Genomic DNA, 21,541 nt, shown 5'->3' on the forward strand with positions numbered 1-21,541 from the left:
AACTTAGTTCTCAGGATGTAGCCTAGTGGTATTTGCCTGGTATATATGAGGCTCTGGGCTCAATTCACGGCACTACAGATACAGTGCACAGTCTGTGCTGAGTAACAGTGCACTCACTGGCTTGTAAGTCCCATTGCTGCCCTTGTATCTAGATAGATACCTCCAGGGGAACACATAATGAAATGAGAACAGTTATCTCCATTAAGGGAGGAGAGTGGCTACAGACAGGAGAGGGGGCTTTCTTTTCACTGTAAGCACTGAACTTTGTGCCACTGTTGAATGTGTTGCTGTTAACATAACTTAAAAATACAACTGCCCTAGGCTTGTGAAAATAAATCTCAGAATTGTCATTATCTTCTTGATGTAGGCAAAGGACATGGTTTGTCTATCACACCCCTGCCAGCTGGTCATATGATAGGAGGGACAATATGGAAAATAGTCAAAGATGGAGAAGAAGAAATTGTGTATGCCGTGGACTTCAACCACAAGAGGGAGATGTAGGTATATCTAGACAAGTGCTCAAGGAAATGCGGTTATTGTCTCCTTCACTGAAGGGAAACTCAGAAGCGACTGTTTGATTTTGTTTTTTAATTAAAACTCAACAGCAATTTAAGACCACCAAGTACTGAGTGTTCTCATTGTAGGGCAACAAGTCCCTTATAAGACATAAGCACTTTAACTTTTTCTATATCAACACTCATTCTGTAAAACAGATGTTTCACTGGAGGTGTTCAAAGTAGTGAATTTTTGCACATTAAATTATATTTTCTATGACTTGTTTCTTACTAGGACTTTGAGACTTTTTTTTTTTTTTTTTTTTTTTGAGACAGGGTTTCTCTGTGTAGCCCTGCCTGTCCTGGAACTCACTCTGTAGACCAGGCTGGCCTGGAACTCAGAAATCCACCTGCCTCTGCCTCTGCCTCCCAAGTGCTGGGATTAAAGGCATGAGCCAGCACTGCCCGGCGACTTCTTATCTTTTTAGGGGCAGTAACAGTAGTGATTACCATCTAATTTAATGATATTTAATGATAGTATCCCTTTAAAATTCCCTTTAAAATGGTACAGAGTAGTTATAATTTTATATTATTAATTTGGTATTGAGAAAAATACTATAAATCCTGTGTGTCCGTGCCCTGTATGTGGTTCCTAGAGGCCTTCTTTGTTATGTCTGTGCATTAAGCTCAGGGGTGTCTTGTGTTAGATTCCAATCATCTCAAGCTTCACATTGTGAAGCATTTAAGGACTCACAGAATCTAGACTTGTAGTTGTGGGTGAATGAGAAGGATGGGAAATGAAGTAAATGGTGAATGAAGTCAGATGAATTAAGGTGACAGTAAATTCTAGGTGGGTTTAGAGTTAACTAGAAACAGAAGCTGTATTGTGTCCGGCCTCTGACTTGGAAGAGATTGTACACACAAAGGTAAAGGCTCAAGTAACTTACAAAAGAAGTAATACATTTGATTATATATAAATTTAAATTAAATATTTAAATTAAAATAGTAAAGCCATTAATCAGAGAAAATGCAGTAGCAATTAGCCAACTACTTACCTATGTATAAGACTAGGCATTGCTCAAGAAATCACAAATACACTGACTGCAAGATGGCCAAGTGTTAGTCACAAAGCAGACACTGAGATAACGTGTACTTGTTATGTGTTTAGATTATCTTAAAATACTGATAACTTTCCAGAAAAGGTTACAATACAATAATTGTATATTCTATTGAATACATTTCATGGAAAAATTTTTAAAAATACAGCCAGGTGTGGTGGCACACCTCTGTGATCCCAGTACTTGAGAGCTGGAGACAGGAGGTTGGGATTTCAAAAACCATCTCTTTCAAAGGTAAAGTGGTGAAAAAGTGCGTTCAGATAAAAATAAATGGTCAGATGAATACAAAATGGTACAGATCTCACAGGAAGTTTTTACAGTTGTGAGACAGGTGAGCGCCTTGCTATGCTCTATGCCTGTAATTCCAGCGTTTGCGAAGCTGAGGTAGGAGGAGCACACCGTCACCTAGGCTGTGTGTGTGTGTGTGTGTGTGTGTGTGTGTGTGTGTGTGTGTGTGTGTATACCCCAGTTTTCTAAAAAACCAGCTTCAGGCAGAAATGTTTTACAACTTCTAAAAGTTAGATTTAGAAAAATGTTCATGTCACAGAAAAGTCTAGAATATAAAATGGATATATAGAAATATACATGTGTTAGATGCATATAAGGGTACAGAGAAAAACTTGTATTTTCAGAAAGATTATGTCCAATATGTCATATCACCTATCTTGAAGAGGTGGTCCTTGTTAGTGTGAGGGAGGCCTTATGAAAGCGGTTTCTTATTTTTGTAATAGGTGAAGCTATTACTGTTTATTTGAAATGACAGATATTCTTTGTCTTTAAACTTTGTTATAGCCACTTAAATGGATGTTCCCTGGAAATGCTAAGCAGACCCTCTCTACTTATCACAGACTCATTTAATGCTACTTACGTGCAGCCTAGAAGGAAGCAGAGAGATGAGCAGCTCCTGAGTACGTATGCCTACCGTTCGTCTGTCGGAAAAGATTGGCTAACACTAATATTTTTCTAATTGCATTTTATACATTTTCTATGTGTATGTATGTATGGGCACATGCTTGCCACAGGGTACATGTAGAGGTCGGAGGGCATCTTGTGGAAGTCTGTTCTCTCCTCCCACTATCTGGATCAAATTAGGGTCATCAGGCTGGGCAACAAGAGCCTTAACCCATTAAACTGTCTTGCTGGCCCCATGACTCTTGTGTTATTTTAAAGAAATGTTAATGTGACCGGTTCAGCATGCTCTCTCTGAAGGTTGGCCTCCTCTGCCACTCTGCTCGTAGTCAGCTGTCCAGGCATCCACTGGTCTCTGTCTGTAGAACAACTGCATATGTACAGACCAGAAGGGCAGTGAGCCAGAGAGAAGTGACGGTGTACAAGGTCTGCTGGCTGGGTGTTGGGTGTTCTGAGGGTTATCTTGTGTTTACAGGGGTGCCTCTGAGCCATCACGTCTTGCTTCTGCTTTGACTCATTCTGCTGTGCTTTGTTATATTTTAGAAGCCATATGTGATTGCAACAGGAAAGCTGGGTTCCACTTTTAAATGTATGTGCAAACACTGATCTGTCTACTTACTAATCCACTAACCTTAGAAAACTCTTCAATTCGTGTGTGAGCGTGAGTGCGTGAGTGCACTTGCCAGGTAGAGTGTATCTGTATGTTTACGTGTGTGCTTGCCAGCTAGAAGTTTACCTGTAGCCAACTCTTCAAGGTGGCTTTGAGAACAAAGTCATCTATTGCTAGAGATGGTTTTTGTTTTTTAAGATTCATTTATTATATTTATATGAGTACACTGTAACTGTCTTCTGACAAAACATAATAGGGCATCGGATCCTATTACAGATGGTTGTGAGCCACTATGTGGTTGCTGGGAATTGAACTCAGGACCTCTGGAAGAACAGTCTCTGGAAGACCGTGCTCTTAACCTCTGAGCCATCTTCTCTCCAGCCCAAAATGCTTTTTTTTTTTCCCTTGGAAAAAAAAAACATGTTTTGTGTTTTATTCTACATGCATGCATACAAAACGTGTCGTGTATTTTATTCCTAGGAAAACATATTCAATCGAGTGAGAAGTAATTGTGTTAATCTGAACCTTTCTATGTGTCCTAGTGACCACTTACGCAGTCTTTATGAAAGGCAGGCAGCGGGAAGCTGTGCTGTGCTTACCTTTGTTACAAAGCTCATGCTTCATAGGGTTCTTCTGTTCTTGTTTAAGCAAACGTCCTGGAAACGCTTCGGGGCGACGGGAACGTGCTGATAGCTGTGGACACAGCAGGCAGAGTTCTGGAGCTTGCTCAACTCCTGGATCAGATTTGGAGAACTAAAGATGCCGGGTTGGGCGTTTACTCGCTGGCTCTCCTGAACAACGTCAGTTACAACGTGGTGGAGTTTTCTAAGTCGCAGGTTTGTTCTCCTCGTGCACCACTGAGTAAAAAGGTTGAGTGTAGTGTTTGAATTGCCCTTCAGATTTTATTTTCCTGCTAATAATAATAGTAGCCGAACATTATCTTCTTACTGTCCTGTCTTCTTCACATACATTTTTCTTTTAAACATGAAGTCTATTTTTGTCTCCACTTTGCAAATTGAACAAGTTGCTTGTTTTCTTACTCTTGGTTTTCTGATCTATAAAAATGGGGGTAAAAATAAAATATCAATGCTAGAATTCATTTTTTTTTCTTGTTTTGTTTTTTTGTTTTGTTTTTTTTTTCTGTTTGTTTTTTTGTTTCTTTCGAGACAGGGTTTCTCTGTGTAGCCCTGGCTGTCCTGGAACTCACTTTGTAGACCAGGCTGGCCTCGAACTCAGAAATCCACCTGCCTCTGCCTCCTGAGTGCTGGGATTAAAGGCGTGCGCCACCACGCCCGGCCATTTTTTTTTTTTTTTTAAGATTTATTTATTTTACTTATACAAGTACACTGTAGGTGTCTTCAGACAGACCAGAAGAGGGCATCAGATCCCTTTACAGGTGGTTGTGAGCCACCATGTGGTTGCTGGGAATGGAACTCAGGACCTCTGAAAGAGCAGTCAGTGCTTTTAACTGCTGAGCCATCTCTCCAGCCTGAATTCATCATTCTTGAAATGAGCTCTTCCCTTCCAAGTGACAATCCCTGGGTTATAATATTCGTATAGAACATCTTCATTCTCTTAAAAAGATTTAAGCTGCCATAAGTGGAACCGCAAAAGTGGGTTTGTTGTTGTAAGGATTAAAACCTGGAGGAAGAGGATCTAATGGGGGAAGGAAGCTGGTTAGCTGCTTGTACAAACTGTACAAATGTAATCAACTAGTAGGGGAAAGGACTTCAAGCTTGATTGTTGATAATATCTCATGAGTCTGGCATTTTCTAATCATTGTCATTTTTCTCCCTTGTATTAGGTAGAATGGATGAGTGATAAATTGATGAGATGTTTTGAAGACAAAAGAAATAACCCATTTCAGTTTCGCCATCTCTCTCTGTGCCACGGTCTTTCTGACTTGGCTCGAGTTCCAAGCCCCAAAGTTGTACTTGCCAGCCAGCCTGACCTGGAGTGTGGATTCTCAAGGGACCTCTTTATTCAGTGGTGTCAGGACCCTAAAAACTCAATCATTCTAACTTATAGGACAACTCCGGGGACTTTAGCACGTTTCTTAATCGATAATCCTACTGAGAAAGTTACAGAAATCGAGGTAAGCTCTTATATTTGAACTTTATTCTATTTATTTGGCACTGGGTCTAGTTAGTGCTGGCTGTGCACATATGCGTGTGAGTGGCACCATCCACTGAAGCATGGGCAGCACTCTTTTGCCACATCCCCAAAGGAAAACAAGCCATCCTTCCCTCAGCTGCTGTCAGCTGCCTGTAGCTCTTCAGCTAAAGGGAGGGATCCTCTCCTATCCAGGCTGGGATTTTGCCTCACTTGATCTCAAGCTGCCAGAAGTCAGCATTTCACAACATTCCTCCTTTTCTTCCAGCTCTTAAATTCTTTCTGCCTCTCTCTTCTGCTGTGTTTCCTGAGACTCGGAGGTTTGCGGCAGTTGGTACCGAGCTCCCGTGTGGGGCTCATCGGCCTCTGTTGACCATAGGTCTTCATTAACCACAGAAAGCTTTTCCAACCAAGCTTGAGAGCAGCACCCATCTGTGGAGCAGCAAACACCAGTGTCTGGAAGGCAGTTTGGCAACGTGACCATTTACCCAGAGCTAACAGTAGGTTCCCACTAGGGCCAATGGCCTTCCTGATCAGGGACTTCTGACTAGGTTTGACATTGCCAGGCACCAGTCCCCTCCTGTAGAGCAAGCACCCTCCTGTTGGTTACACCTACAACAGTCATGCCCCTGTTACACCAGTGGCCACATTCAAGTAGATATTCCCTCCTGCTTTTGTACAGGCAGGTGCCCTCGCTCTGTATCGTGGCTTTCAACTCCTTTTTCTTTCCTTCGCAGTACATGCTGTCAGTCATGACGATTTCCTAACCCCTTTTTGTCTTAGGCACTTACTAATCTTATGTCCATGCTAAGACCTTACCATGCCAGGCAGGTATTCTGCCAAACCCCCGCCCCATTGCTGACTTTTGACCTTGATTCTTCAGGTCAGAGGTCAGCTTTCTGCAGTCATTTCTCTCCTTCCACCACATGGGTCTTAAGGATTAAAATTAGGTCATCAGGTACCTTTACACACTTTAGCTATTTTTATAAAGAAAGCACACACACACACACATGCACACACACACACACACACACACACACACACATCTCAAGTTTTAGTTTATATATTCATGCTTATATACATATGCCCTGTACAGATATGCCCTATACAGTCAAAGCTTGGTTTTCTCTGTTATTTACTTGTTTGTTTGTTTGTTTGTTTGTAAGAGCCACTTATCTCTGGCTGGGCTGGAACCACAGAGATCTACCTGCCTCTTCCTCCTGAGTGTTGGGATACAAGGTGTGTGCCTTCACACCCTTCACACATATCTCTCCAGTTCTTGACGAACACCTTATTTCATAATGATCTTTTGTCCAATGTGCCTTGGCTGCTCCCCTGTCTAGTGTCTACAGGATCAGTAGTTGCCAACCTCATTTGGGACTTTGAGTTCATTAGGCTTCCCTTTCACTATGCATTGTCTGTTAGTATAGAGACAGTGCTCCATGATCAAAACACAGCAGGCATTGCTAACAAGCCTACCTTTCTTCTTAACTAGTCACACCTTTGCTCAAATGTGTGTCTGTATTCAAACAGCTTTGTCATTTGAGTTAAACAGGAACAGTAAACAGATTTCCCTTCATGTTGAGACCTTATCTCAAAGGGCACCGACAGTGGCATTTGGTAGCAGGTTCATTTTTTTCATCCCCCAATAAGCCAAATTTGTCTGGCATTTAACAGAGAAGTTAGAAGGGTCAGTCAGGAATTCCTATCTTACCACTAAATATAGTAACCTGTGCCTTCATCTACAAGGCAGCTAGCGGACTGACCGAGATGTAAAAAGATTTCGCTTAATAGCCAAACTATCAAATCTGTCAGTTTTCCACATCAGTATTGTCGACTCAGAAGCTCATAGCCATCATTTTGTGTGGGTTGGCCTGTAGCTGTGGGCCTCTGTAGTTTTAGGGTTGGCCTGTAGCTATGGGCCTGACTCTGCATGGTTTTAGGGTTGGCTATTTTGTATTGTGTCCTTGGAGCAGCATTTGGAGGAATATTTACTTTAGAGAAGCTGTGCGGTATCACCTTATATAATAGGTCATTTAAGAAGAGCATAATATCAGCAACCCAAGTCTGACAAATATTCACTGTAGCTGCAGCATTGCTGATCAAGGATCATCAGCAACCATATCAAAGTAAAATACTGTCTTGGGTTATTTAATAGCCTAGAAATACCAAGTTAAAAGAACTGAGAAGTACTTGAAATGGTTTCATGAGAGATGAAATGCTGAATTTAAAATTTTTAATTACTAGAAACTCAATTAGAGTTGATATGCCATTGAGGAATTAAAAGGACATTAAAGGTTTGGGAAAACAAAAAGAAGGGAAATGGCATTTCAGAGCATCTTCATGATATCAGAAATAGCGGAAACATGCAGTGAGAGGCTTTCGTTTAAAAGGCTACTTAGTGTGCTCTGGTTCTGTCTCTGCTCACACCCTCCTTCCTTCTCTCCCACCGCCATGTCCTGCCCTCTACTGTGATCACACCAGAGCAGTGTGTACTCTTGTTCTTGCCCCCAGCTTGCCAGCTTCTTCATAGGAAAAGCAGCGCTTCCATGGACTCATGTGAGACCACACTCTTGTTCCAGAAGTGTGTACACTGCCCAGTAGCTGTGGTAACTGACTTCTCACACACAGCATTCCCATGGGGCCTGCCCCCAGGTCGTCGCTATCACCATTCCCCGTCCTGACCCTCCGGCTCCCTGCTCTTCAGTGACTTCCTGTAGCACTTATCCCTTTTTTTTTCATTTTGATTATCATTGTTCTTACTGAGTGAGGCAATCCCTTCTTATGGTCTGAGCTGCATGTCCCTGCTAGGGACACGGAACAGTTTCTCACATACCTGTCGGCCATTTGTCTTCTTTTGAGAAACGTCTGTTTAAATCTGTTGCACATTTTTTTTTTTTTTTTTTAAAGATTTATTTATTATTATATGTAAGTACACTGTAGCTGTCTTCAGACACTCCAGAAGAGGGCGCCAGATCTTGTTACGGATGGTTATGAGCCACCATGTGGTTGCTGGGATTTGAACTCTGGACCTTCGGAAGAGCAGTCGGGTGCTCTTACCCACTGAGCCATCTCACCAGCCCCTGTTGCACATTTCTAGACCATCTCATGTGGATTTCTTACTGTTTTGAGAGTTCCTTGTGTGTTCTGAGTATCAGCCTGTTGTCAGATGTTTTCTCTTACCTGGAGGCTGCTTCTGGTCTCTACTCTGGTGGCTGTGCTGTTTCTTTGCTACAGAGGTGCTTTGTCATTTCCTTATGCTTTGGGGGAGGGGGGCAACCCATATTCACTGTGGTCACACAGGGTCTGGTTTTTATTGTTTTGTTTTGTTGTATTGAATAGGGTCTCACTGTATATCCTAGCTGTTTTTGTAGACCAGGCTGGCCTTGAACTCAAAGAGATCTGCCTGCCTCCTCTTCCCAAGTACTGGGATAGAAGGGTATATACCACTGCGCTCAGCAAGCAACCAATCTTCTGACCCACGCACATTCCACACACACTGTTCAGTGCACTGCTTATCCTTAGCAGTTCTGCCTGTAGGAGAATCGCATGATTTACCCTGGCTGGCTCCTTGTCCTCTCAGTCTGTTTAAAGGGCCTCAGCTACAACTATCTAGTTGGTACAACTTTGTATTATTTTTGTTAGTTTTTATTACCAAGTATTCTTTATTGTTGTCTTTTGCCACCAAATTGAATAAAGTTCCAGAAGAAGAGGAAATTTTTTCATATTCTGAGTGGCCAGACTAGTGCCTAATATCCTAATCTGCTGGTTACCATCACAATGACAAAGGCTGAGTTCCTACCAGGCCAGGTCACTGACACACCAGCGTTTACTATGGAGTCTGACTTTTCATGAACACACAGTGTCTGAGAAACCTAAGCCTTGATCATTTAGAAGAAGAAACCCAGTAATCTTAAAATAGTAATGTTAAAACAATTAACAGACTGGAAGTTTAGGATTAAGGAATTAGGCTAGATTAGGAAAAAAGCATAATTTGGAATGATATAGTGCAAGTGTAGAAGCAATATATCTTAGGGCCGATTTTCTGGAAGCTTTATTAATACAGCAGTTATTTCAGATATCTGAACTGGAATATAAAACAGACGTATGTATGTATGTATGTATGTATGTATGTATGTAGATGGGGTCTTGTTACATAGTTAGTTCATCCTGGCCAGAAACTCTAAATTCTTCCCCCTAAGACTCCTGAGTTCTGAGATTACAGGTTTGAACCAACCAGGAGGCCAAGACAAACTTTTTTTTTTTTTTTTTTTTTAAACAAGAGGTACAAGTTAAATCAAGGAATTAAATACTTATTTAAAATTTGTGGGCAAGGTATCTATGTGAGTTGCTAACATTTTATAATTTTAAATCATGTTTCAAGTAAGCTACTAGCCAAATGTGAGATGCCACATTTGTGAGCATTTGTCACTTAATTTGGAATTAATTTTTAATTTTTATTTTGAAATAGTTTCAAATTTAACCAAAAGTTGCAAAAAAATAGCGTGAATGTTTCAACTACCCAATTGTCAGGGTTTTAGCTGGATTTGCTGTATCACATCTTTATCACACAAGCAGAGCATTACACACACATTTTGAAAGAAATAGCAGTTATTCTAGCCTTGCCTTACCTTGGATAGTACTACAGTGTATGATGTGGAAACAGGAGCCACAGAAAAAAGGAGATAAACTCTGACCCTGCCAACTCTAGCCGGTTGGTACAACAGTGTCCTTTTAAGTCACGTGTTCCAGTTTTGTCCAAGAGTGCCCAGGAGTACATGTTGCATTGATTCCTTGTGAATTGACATTGAAAAATTGCTAATAATTTTTAGGTTAGCATGCAAAGTGGTGAGTTTCATTATAGCATTTTCATCTACACATGAGCTGCTGTGCTTTGCTCTCCCCCCTGCCCACACTCGCTCCCTTCCTTCCTCAAAATAGTTCCTCTTTCTGCTCTTACCAAGCTTATCCCATTACTGTCTCTACTTCTCCCTTCATATCTCTTCTGCCTTTCCCATGATCCCCTTTCTAGTTCATGATCTCCCAACATATACACACACACACACACACACACACACAAATTAAAATCTAGGCTCTGTTTGCATTAACTGTTTTCTTATTCTTTTATATATGTGGATGCTTTGCCTGCTTATATGTCTGCACCACGTGCATGTCTCGTGCCCATGGAGGCCTGAAGAGGGTATGCCTCCAGACAGTTGTGTACTGCTATGTGTATTCCAAGAATTGTAGCCAGATCATCTGGAAGAGCAGTCAGTCCTCAACCTCTGAGCCCCTTGGTCTCTTTATGTTTTTAAATCGTTATGTATATACACGTGTATATACACATGGTGCACTCATGGAAGTCCAAGGACAGCTTTCTGGAGTTGGTTCTCTCCTTGCACAGTGGGTTCTAGGGTTGGAGCTTAGGTTACGGGGCCTTCATGGCAGTGAAGTGTTTTCCTCACTGAGCCATCTCGCCAGCCCCAAGGATTCTCTAGTTTTCAAGGTACTCTGATGATAAAAACTGCTAATTCAGTTGTTGCATGTTGATGAATTTGCCCAGTTCTTATTATTTTAAATGTTACTACTATATACTTTTTAAAAACATCTCTTTTAGTAGATTGAATTCTAGAAATAGGAAGATCTATGTCATAAGACAAGCACAGTTTAATTTTTGTTAGCAAATTATCTTCTGACAGTTTGCTAATAATATCTGCTGGAAACACTGTAATGTACCTGTCTTAGTCAGGGTTTCTCTTCCTGCACAAACATCATGACCAAGAAGCAAGTTGGGGAGGAAAGGGTTTATTCAGCTTACAATTCCATACTGCTGTTTATCACCAAGGAAGTCAGGACTGGAACTCAAACAGGTCAGGAAGCAGGAACTGATGCAGAGGCCACGGAGGGATGTTCCTTACTGGCTTGCTTCCCCTGGCTTGCTCAGCCTGCTCTCTTATAGAACCAAGACTACCAGCCCAGAGATGGTCCCACCCACAAGGGGCCTTTCCCCTTTGATCACTAATTGAGAAAATGCCTTACAGTTGGATCTCATGGAGGCATTTCCTCAACTGAAGCTCCTTTTTCTGTGATAACTCCAGCTGTGTCAAGTTGACACAAAACTAGCCAGTACAGTACCCTTTGCCCAGGTAGCAGTTGGCATTTCCAGTCTTGCAGATTAAGCAAATTGTGATAGCTTCTATGTGTTACCTGTGTCAACAACCACTAATAAATTAAGTGATGTGTCTGTGGCTATAAGCCGTCCGTGTTCCTTACTGTTTAAGTGTCCTCTGCATAGTTTGTCCTTTTTGATGTGGCATCTTTTTCTTGATATGGAGAGTTCTTAGGAATGCATGGCTTCTGACGGCCATAGTACAGCCGTATTTTCATCTTTTCTTTCAGTTCTGTGAGATTTTAAGACTTTTATTTTCTCTATGTGTTTTCCATGTATTCTCTATCCATTTTTTTCCTTATGACTTTGGGGCTTTCTGTGACTTTTCTCCTTCCCTCTCCTCCTTTCCCCAGTTGACTGGCGTAACGTAACAAGTTTGACATAAATCCGTCAGCTCCCACAGCTCACTCTTAGTACCTGTAGTCTAAGTGAGCTATAATGTTGTGTCATGGAAACCTGACTAATTTCAGAGAAGAATTCACTTGATGACGCATCTCATGCCCGCTGCCCAGCTTTCCTGACACTGCCTTTGCTTTTGTCTATATTTCCTTAGCTGAGGAAACGTGTGAAGCTTGAAGGGAAAGAACTTGAGGAATATGTGGAAAAAGAAAAACTCAAGAAAGAAGCTGCTAAGAAACTGGAGCAGTCGAAAGAGTGAGTCGCTTTTCTCAAGAGCAACTTCTGAGCTACTCAGGTTAAGTCTGCATAGACTGTAAAAAGAATGCGCTTGTAGGACTTAGCACTCAACGGAAATAACTTAAATTTCCTTAGGGCTCTATGACTTTTATTAAACTTTTTAAATTGCAACAATAAAATCTTTTCAGTGCTAATAATACCAACTTATTAGGCAAATTAATGTGTTTTTACAAAATATTGATCAACTGTTAATATGGTTGGGGTCAATGTTGGAGAGTAACTTATTCATAGTTTTACAAATATGAAGTCAAAGTGTCTCAGGGACATGATGACCTGTTGCCAAACCCTCACAGGGCAGACATCGACTCCAGTGACGAGAGTGACGTGGAGGAAGACGTGGACCAGCCATCGGCTCACAAGACAAAGCACGACCTGATGATGAAGGGGGAAGGCAGCCGCAAAGGGAGCTTCTTCAAACAGGCCAAGAAGTCCTACCCCATGTTTCCTGCCCCAGAGGAAAGAATTAAATGGGACGAGTATGGCGAGATCATCAAGTACGTGAGCAACACAAACTGTCTGGGCTCCATGACTTTGATCTCTGTGGTCACCGTGAGCTTGGCTGCCAAAGTGCCTTGGCGTGAAAAGAACAGAAGGCTTCTGATTTGAAGCTCAAAAGTAGAAATGCTGAGGGCCACTCTGAGCATTCGTAGTAAAGGGAAAGTGTAGTTTCGTTCCTTAGTTACAGGAAGGTTTTAACAAAGACACTTTAGACATCCTTTCCCCCAGTTAAGAGGTAAGGGACATGCTGTGGAGAAAGAGAAAAAGAACTTCTGTTTGTGGTTGTATTTATTTGTAGGAAGCTTTGTTGCTTTGATTTTTTTAGGGAGTAGTTGGAGGAAATGGAGGGAGGCTTAGGGTTCAAACCCGTGGCTAATACACACTCAGCAATTAGTCCACCACTGGGTTACCCTCTGTCACATTGAAGGTTTGTTTATAAGGTGTCCAGCCTGCATCATTTTAAATGTGCTTTAAGTGGTTGTTACTGCTATTGTTATTCTGTGGTTTTTACAACTGGAGATGTTGGCTGTGGGGGAAAAGGAGCTGTAGCAACCTGGGTGCTGGAGAATAAGGCCTGGGTTCCTAGACGTAAGAATGAATTAGAAAGTTAAAATGATGACCACAGGGCTGGAGAAGTGTAAAACCAGCTGTCCCACACTTCAGTAATGCTCACAGGGAGAACTACACACACACATATGTACACTCACTCATAAGTAAATTATAGAAAGATGCAGGGCCAGACTACAGGAGTGCTCATTACAGCCATTCTGATCTTCTCACTGGTCTACAGCATCCTTAAAGAATTTGCTTGGACTGGAGATGTAGCTCAGGAATAGCATGCTTGCCTCGGTTGTACAAGGTACTGCTAGCTAACTAAATAAATAGCACTCTTCAGTGGTTATGAAAAACACTGTACATGTAGTCATCTGATGATTAATATTATGTATTCCTTAGCTTTGAGTTAAATGAATATTTAAGTCTTAAAATACATGAGTCTTAAAATTCTGTTAGTCAATTACATATGTTACATAATGTTAGCATGCCTTCCACATGTCTAATTAGAGACTCACTGTTTAGACCAGAAGATTTCTTAGTGCCAGAACTTCAGGCTACTGAAGAAGAAAAAAGCAAATTAGAATCTGGCTTGACAAATGGAGAGGAACCCATGGACCAGGACCTGTCTGATGTTCCCACCAAGTGTGTTTCTGCAACAGAGTCTATTGAGATAAAGTGAGTGCCTTGGTGGGGTTGGAAACTTAGATTATAAGATGGTTTCAAGCACTTGGGTTATGTAACATAGATTGTTTCAAAAGTGAAATTTCAGCAGAGCCTCTCGTAAGCTCATGCTTTTAAAATCCCCTTTCGGTGAGAAGACCTGTGAAGGATAGCGGTGTTTTCATTGATGATACTTGGATAGCAAAGTGATTGGGCTAGTGGTGGGATGGGGAGGGAGCTGAACATTAAACGTAGACTTACATGAAGAGACATTTTCCCAGTGTTTTTAGTGAGTCCAGTAGCAGGTGCGAGAACGGTGCATCTGAGAAGCTAGTTCTTCTGAGCTAGTGCTTATCTCATGAGGGGTCCTCCGTGACTTAGACCTTCCAATCCCCGGAGGCAGAGAACTGAACAGGACCAGATGTAGTTAAGAAACTTCCCTTTTTTGCTTAATACAGTTAATACTGCCAAGAAGTCATTATTTTGGAATTTGAATCATCAGCTAACACGTGGTTTATTTGCCCAGTGACATCTTTTATATACATTCTTAGACAGAGCTTGGTTGGGATACATACTGAAACACATGTTTCACAATTCCCCTTATATAAGTTGTTTGCATTTCTCCCCTAATGGTAAAAGCCTAGTTTTTGAATTAACTTATGAATCTAGTGAGCTTGAATAATGATGTCTAATTACAGAGCCAGAGTTACTTACATAGACTATGAAGGACGCTCCGATGGAGACTCCATTAAAAAGATCATCAATCAGATGAAGCCACGGCAGCTCATCATTGTCCACGGCCCACCAGAGGCCAGCCAGGATCTGGCCGAGTGCTGCCGTGCGTTTGGTGGGAAAGATATTAAAGTGTACATGCCAAAGCTGCACGAGACCGTCGATGCCACCAGTGAAACGCATATCTACCAGGTAAATATGTGGGTGGAGCCGTAGGGAAACAGACATTGCTGGTCACACCAGCCCAACACACTAGGAATATGGCGAGTGAGGTGGGTACAGCCCTAATTACGTCCCAAGTTCAGGGTTCTTAAAGCAGACAGACTGCTTTCCCCTCACACTTACTCCTGTGCTAGTGTGCAAGGTGCCAGAGAGCATAAAGAAAGGGGGTCAGGGTGGGGGATCCTGCTCAAGTTTGGAGGTTCAGGAAAGGCTTTCTGGGAGAAGTGATAACTGAGCTGGCTCTTATTGAATATCAGGACACACTGCAGCCAAGAGTGGGGGAGGATGCTCTAGGCAGACATGAGGGGATAAGTGTTCACAAAATCAGAAAGACATCTTCATTTGTGAATGACAGGGTCTGGCTGTGTAGCCCAGGCTAGTCTCAAACTCTCTTCTCCTGCCTCAGCCTCCGAGGTGCTGAAATTATAGGCATGTATTACCATGCCTCAAAAATTAAAAAAAAAATAAAATAAAATAACCTTTGCTGCAGTTCTCTTAACTGGGAGAAATAGAAACAGGGATGGCAAACAAGGCTAGTTAGAAGAGAGATAGTCTCACCTGGTTGTGGGAGGTAGTGACAGTTGAAGGTAGGGGTGACATCTCTATCTGGAGGAAGTTAGATCTTGCCAAGCAGAAAAATTATTCTAGGTAAATAAGAGGAAGAGACATAGGGGGTGTGAAATTGAATGGAACATTCCAGAAAGCACAGGAGCTGGCACTCTAAGGTGCACCAGTTGTAGCTGCACATCTGGGCTCTCGTCTTTATTTTAGTAATTACACTAGAAATACTAGAGGCAGCATCCAGTGTTAGTGTATGGTTGGGGGTAGGGGATGCCATGTGATTCTATTGTGCAGTCATATTGAGAACCTTGCTCTGGAAAGTGGCCAAGGATCTTTTAAAACCTTACAGGTAAGTATGTCATTGTAAAGATTAGAGATCTGAGGAGAGAGGGCTTTAGATGTTGATCATATTGCCAGAGTTAGAGAATGGCAGAGATTATGTTTAATTGGTTACCTACACCCTGTGGGATTTTTCCTTCCTCTCCAGGTAAGATTAAAAGACTCACTTGTCAGCTCCCTTCAGTTCTGTAAAGCTAAAGATGCCGAGTTAGCTTGGATAGATGGCGTCTTAGACATGAGAGTTTCCAAAGTGGACACGGGAGTTATTTTAGAAGAAGGAGAGCTCAAGGACGATGGAGAAGACTCTGAAATGCAAGTGGATGCTCCATCCGATTCTAGTGCCATGGCCCAGCAGAAGGCCATGAAGAGTCTGTTTGGAGAGGACGAGAAAGAGTTGGGTGAGGAGACTGAGATCATCCCCACGCTGGAGCCTTTGCCACCTCACGAGGTGAGAAGCCTGTGCCATCTCTCGTCTCTGTGTAGTGGTACTGGGGTGATGGGGCCTCACATGTGCTCGCCTCGCACTCTGCCATTGAGCCGCATCCCCTGTCCAACTGCCTCTCCATTGGTCGTTCTTCTAGTTCCCCTGGTGTGGCTTTAGCCACTTAAAATACATTGTATGGGAGTCAGTTTTGGAGTTCTTAAAAAGGACTGCCCAGGACATATGTCTGTGTATCTTCATCTCTGCAGCTACAGAATGATAATTTAAGGAAAATCCTTATCAATTTTTTTTCATTATTAAAAAAGTTTTTTAAAGATGTATTTATTTATTTTATGTATGTGAGTACACTGTAGCTGTACAGATGGTGTGAGCCTTCATGTGGTTGTTGGGGATTGAATTTTAGGACCTCTCTGCTCGTTCCGATCAGCCCAGCTCGCTCTGGCCCAGAGATTTATTATATGTAAGCACAGCACCAGAAGAGGGCGTCAGATCTCATTACGAGTGTTTGTGAGCCACCATGTGGTTGCTGGGATTTGAACTCAGGACCTCTGAAAGAGCAGTCAATGCTTTTACCACCCACTGAGCCATCTCTCCAGCCCCTATTAAAAAATATTTTTAAATACCATACACAGAATTCTGTTTTATTATTTATTTTTAAACAATTTTTTTTTCTGCTAATTCTCCCTCTTTCTTCTCCCTCATCCCCTGGCTCTCTTCTATGCTTTCATGGTGTGTGTGCCATATTACCCTCCTCTAGCTAATACAATTGTTCATGATTTGTTTTTTTGGTGTGGACTTGGACATCTGATTGGAGGATTGTCTTCCTGGAGATGGGGGGGTTCTAAGAATGCATCCTTCTGCTGTCAGTTCCATGCGGCTCACTGTGGTTTTGATGCAGTTAAACATCTTCCTTTGAGTACAGCCTAGGAGTTACATGTTCTCAAGAGGGACTTCGTTAATTAGAAAGGCTTCTAGGTAATGAAACTAGAGCAATATTAATACTGTGAGAGTCCTACAGACTTGTCAGGTGGAGCCTTTAGCCTGCCACAGAGTTGAGATAAGGAGATGGCCCCTTCTGCTGGCTTCTGAGCTAGCATGACTCTTTAAGTGCAGGGGAGATGTGAGGAGGTTTTTTCCTCTGTGCTAAAGCTATAGTGCTCTTCAGAACACTTTCAGAGTAGCAGCGTTAGGCAAAACCACCTGCTCTTCTGATTCTCAGCCCATAGTATCCATTGCAGTCACTTCGAGATAGGAGGGAATGTGGAAGTAGCGTTAGGGACTTAGCCTCTGAACTAAGCAGGGACTGGGGCCTGGAAAGTGGGGTTTCAGTTCCGTTCTGCCTCTTGATACTTTAGTTGACCCCTCCAGCAAGTGGGTGAGCGGAGAGCATAATATTATCTTGAGTCTCTGTTATTAGGAGGCATGAGTAATAAAATTGTGAAACATCAGAAGATCTGAAGGGCTTTGTAATGGTAAGTGACAAGGTAGAACCCAGAATAACAAACTCAGAATGTAATTTACAGTCTTGATGATCTGTCAAAGGACTTGAGAGACTAATAGAACGATCATAGAGATGGTGCAGTGTTCCACTTTATCCAATACGCTTTGTGCCTACTGTTTTATTGAAGCTCCTCTTTCCCCTTTGACCTTATTTAAGGTTCCTGGACATCAGTCAGTTTTTATGAATGAACCAAGACTGTCTGACTTCAAGCAAGTTCTTTTGCGGGAGGGGATTCAAGCGGAATTTGTAGGGGGCGTACTTGTCTGCAACAATCAAGTAGCAGTTCGCAGAGTAAGTTTATTTTTAATAAGGGCTGGGTTGAACGTGTACTTCTGAAGCTTTATCATAATTCTGCAGTCTTATAATTTCATAAAACTGGAAACCAGCCATTTACATCCATGATGCTGGCTGTAAAGGCTGATAGCAGTGATTCAAGTGAATGGTACATCATTTCATAGTGAATTCTTACTATGTGACTCCTCTGACATTTATGTGTCTGTAAGAACCCATTACCGCAGCGTTTTACCTATATTCCAGAGTCAGGGGACCCATTTCCTGACCAGTCATAAAGTGATCCATGTAATAAATGGTGCTTATTGTTTCTGCATGTTGATGAATGGGAGATGTACTAAAGAACTTTTAAAACTGTTTTTCTAGACAGAAACTGGACGCATCGGATTAGAAGGCTGCCTTTGTCAAGACTTTTATAGGATACGAGACCTTTTATATGAACAGTATGCCATTGTGTAAAGGACATGATGTCAAGATGTGTCTGCTTGACCTTTCTCAGGAAGAAAGGATTCTCATCTGAGGCTAAACTTTTGCTGTCTTGTTTTGTAACATACAAAAAGAATCTGCCAGAAAACGTGAGCATGTACTAGATTTTGAAAAATATGAATCAAGGGCCTGGGGTGTAGCTCAGTGGTAGAGCTCTTGCCTAGCATGTGCAAGGCCCTAGGTTTGATTCTCTGTCCTGAATAAAGAAAGAAAGAAAATGTAAATAGAACCTATTTTGTAAATGCTCTTGCCTAGCTCTGAATGCTAGAGGCCCAACGAAGAGACAGGCCCAGAGCCAAGGGGATTGGTGTCCTCTGCAGGTCCCTTGTTCCAAGAGCTCATTACTTGAAGAAGAAAAAGGAGAAAACAAACAAACAAACAAAAGAACAGTGCAACTTAGCAAACCTGTTGATGGCCTTACAGAAACTGGTGTGTGCACATTTGTGTGGACAGTTTCTTGTGTTTTCTGGAATAAGAAGGGAGAATTGTATAGAAAGAGTATGCTATGTACGATAAAAGAAGCCTCGTGGAACATTTTTCTTGAGAAGGGGTGACGTGCGGCTGCTCCTGTGAGCTCTGCTCCTCGTGGAGCCCTCTCTACCTGTGCAGTGGGAGGCAGTACACAGTTAGTTTAGAAACACATTTTTATTTCTCCCATTTCTTGTTTATTAAGATTTTTGTTGTTGTTCACTTTGAATTTATAACCTCATCATTTGAATAAATGTTATCTAAAAGAAAGCCTCTAAGCTGAGTGTGGTACGTGCGCTTCTAATCCCAGCACTCAGGAGGCTGGTGTAGGAGGACTGTGAATTAGAGGCCAGCCTGAGCTGCATGGTTAGAGCCTGTCTCAGCCAGCAAGAGGAGAGCCTGCTGTGTTACCAGGTCTGTACATATTTTATTTAGACTCATCTTAACTATTGGTCCGGTAACTGTCTCTGAAACCATCCAATGCTCGGTCTTTTTAAAAAGCAAATGTGGAAGCTCGCATTTTTATAAGGTAACAGTGTGATTTAATTAAAGGTTGTAAATGGTTTCCTTTCTGAACTTGTTTTTTAAGTTTATGTAAACAGTGGTTGGATTTTATGCTTATTTTTACAAAAATAGTACTGAACCTGGGGAATTGCCACCCTCGATACAGTACAAATGAATTCTGTTGGAGAGTAAAAACTGAAAATATGTAATTCTGTTGACTTGAACAATGAACCATGCTGTCCTGTTGTAGTTTCCCAGACTAATTTTTAGAAAGTAGCATGAACAAGGCAATCCTTGATGCCTTACGTGGAAGCCGTCTTCTCTACACTTAGCACTCAGAGAGGCCTCACTCTTGTTTAACTTTGGAACTATGTCTATTTCAACCCAGTGATCTGCTATCGGTCTAGAATTAGTCTTTTATTCAGCTTCATGTGCTAACAGAACCTTCTCTTGTGGATTATAGCCCTGAAGCAAAGTTTGTAGCCTTTTGATACTGAAAACCAGATGCACAAAATAGTGTTGCAGAGATGAGTGTAAAGAGCGTATTGTCCTTTTATCAGCCATGAAACATTCCTCTTTCACTCCTGTTACTAGATAGAGGAGGCCTATAATTATATTTCCATTCCAGGGGAAGAAATCCTGCGGTTGTTACATGCTATAAAGCTCTGCATATACCTATTACATGGTAATTATATCTAAAACTATTTCTTGCCTAACCTTTCTGCTGACCTACGAACAGGAATCAGACTTTAAAATATTCCTTGAAGATGATTGTTGTACAATAATGTCATTGGAGAGCAATCCAACTGCCTGTGTCTAGATGACATCATCCAAAAATTCCTGAAATGGAGACCTTCACTCTAGCCTCAGCTACTTAAGAAAAGCATGACTTCTAAAGACAACAGTGAGATAAGTCATGAGAGCAGAGAGAGTCTCAGATGCAAGAATAAACACAGGGTGTGAGACACCAGTCGATAACTGCACATAGTTTTCTTATAAAGAAATTGTATCTGGGCACGGCACGGTGGCACATACCTGTAATTTCATCAACTTCATTCAAACTTGGCTGAAGGCCAGTCTGGACCACATACGACCCTGCTTCAAAAGAAGGAGAAAGGGGATGGGGACATAGGTCGGTGGAAGAGTGCTTACCTAGCATGTGTGAGGCCCTGGGTTTGACCCCCAGGTCTAGAGGTTGGGGGGTTACTTAGTGTATCTGTTGCTGTATGGTTATACATTTTTGCAATTATTCCTATATTTTTGTGACTCCGTAGGTGACCTGAGACAATAAAGAAGAAATTAGTTTGTACGGTGGGTTGTTTACCTTTTTTTTTCCTTTCCTTTTTTTTTTTTTTCTTGGTGTCTGTATGCAGTTTACATACCGTAAAATATTTACTCTTTTTAAATATACAATTCGCTGGTTTTGGTGACATCTTCAACCACTTCTATGTAATTCCAGAATTTTTTTTAATCATTCCAAAAAAGAAACCCAGTAACCATTTGTACCCCATTTTAACCATTTGTACCCCATTTTCTCTTCTCCCTGGGTACTCATCAATCTTCCTGTCTCTTCCAGACATTTTATAAAGAATCATGTAACACGTAGCCTTTTGTGTCCTCTTTCACTTCAACTAACGGTTGTTTTCAAGATTCGTTAACGTAGTAAAGCGTTAGCATAATTCTTGTTTGCTTCGGGATGTAGTCTTGCATTGTGTAGCTAAAGCTGGTTCAAACTCATAATCCTCCTGCCTCTGGTGTACTGGGATTGTAGGCGTATACTTCAGTATCCATTTTGTAGTTATATGACACTCCTTTGCTTGGATATCATGTCTGCTTGTCAGCTGATGTACACTGAGTGGTTCCCAGTGGTCTTGGCTGCTATAAAGAATGTTGCTTTGAACATTCTTGTACAAGACCTTTTTTAGAAAAACATGAACATTTGTATTGTACATTTCCTTGCGTGTGTGCTTAAGAATAGGATTGTTGGGCCATGTGGTAACTTTGCTTAACCATCTAAGGAGCTGCTGACTTGTGAAGCAGCTGTACTGTTTCCTGTTCCGATCAGCGTATGTGTAAGGAAGGGTTCCATTTTTTGCTACATGCATTGTTGTCTCTGTCTTCTCGTCTCACCATCCTCAGCATGTGAGGAGGTACAGCCTGGAGGGTTTGACTTA

At 41.7% G+C, this 21,541-nt stretch overlaps 1 protein-coding gene across 2 annotated transcripts in view; it reads left to right on the forward strand.

Moving 5' to 3' along the window:
- Cpsf2 (cleavage and polyadenylation specific factor 2) overlaps window positions 1-21,140 on the forward strand; it is a 30,235-nt gene extending 9,095 nt beyond the window's left edge. The window contains exons 5-15 of one of the 2 annotated variants that reach the window (XM_006516071.4): window positions 368-497; window positions 2,405-2,520; window positions 3,780-3,967; window positions 4,936-5,226; window positions 11,966-12,066; window positions 12,402-12,602; window positions 13,684-13,836; window positions 14,520-14,745; window positions 15,824-16,123; window positions 17,775-17,909; window positions 18,276-20,972. In XM_006516071.4, coding sequence (XP_006516134.1) covers window positions 368-497; window positions 2,405-2,520; window positions 3,780-3,967; window positions 4,936-5,226; window positions 11,966-12,066; window positions 12,402-12,602; window positions 13,684-13,836; window positions 14,520-14,745; window positions 15,824-16,123; window positions 17,775-17,909; window positions 18,276-18,368 — 1,934 coding nt within the window. In that variant the 3' untranslated portion in view covers window positions 18,369-20,972. Of the gene's footprint in view, window positions 1-367; window positions 498-2,404; window positions 2,521-3,779; window positions 3,968-4,935; window positions 5,227-11,965; window positions 12,067-12,401; window positions 12,603-13,683; window positions 13,837-14,519; window positions 14,746-15,823; window positions 16,124-17,774; window positions 17,910-18,275 lie in introns of both variants that reach the window. The other variant, NM_016856.3, reaches the window with a different exon arrangement.
- Window positions 21,141-21,541: the final 401 nt, after the last annotated feature.

This window comes from Mus musculus, chromosome 12 (assembly GCF_000001635.26).
Source record: "Mus musculus strain C57BL/6J chromosome 12, GRCm38.p6 C57BL/6J".
Lineage (NCBI taxonomy): Eukaryota > Metazoa > Chordata > Mammalia > Rodentia > Muridae > Mus > Mus musculus.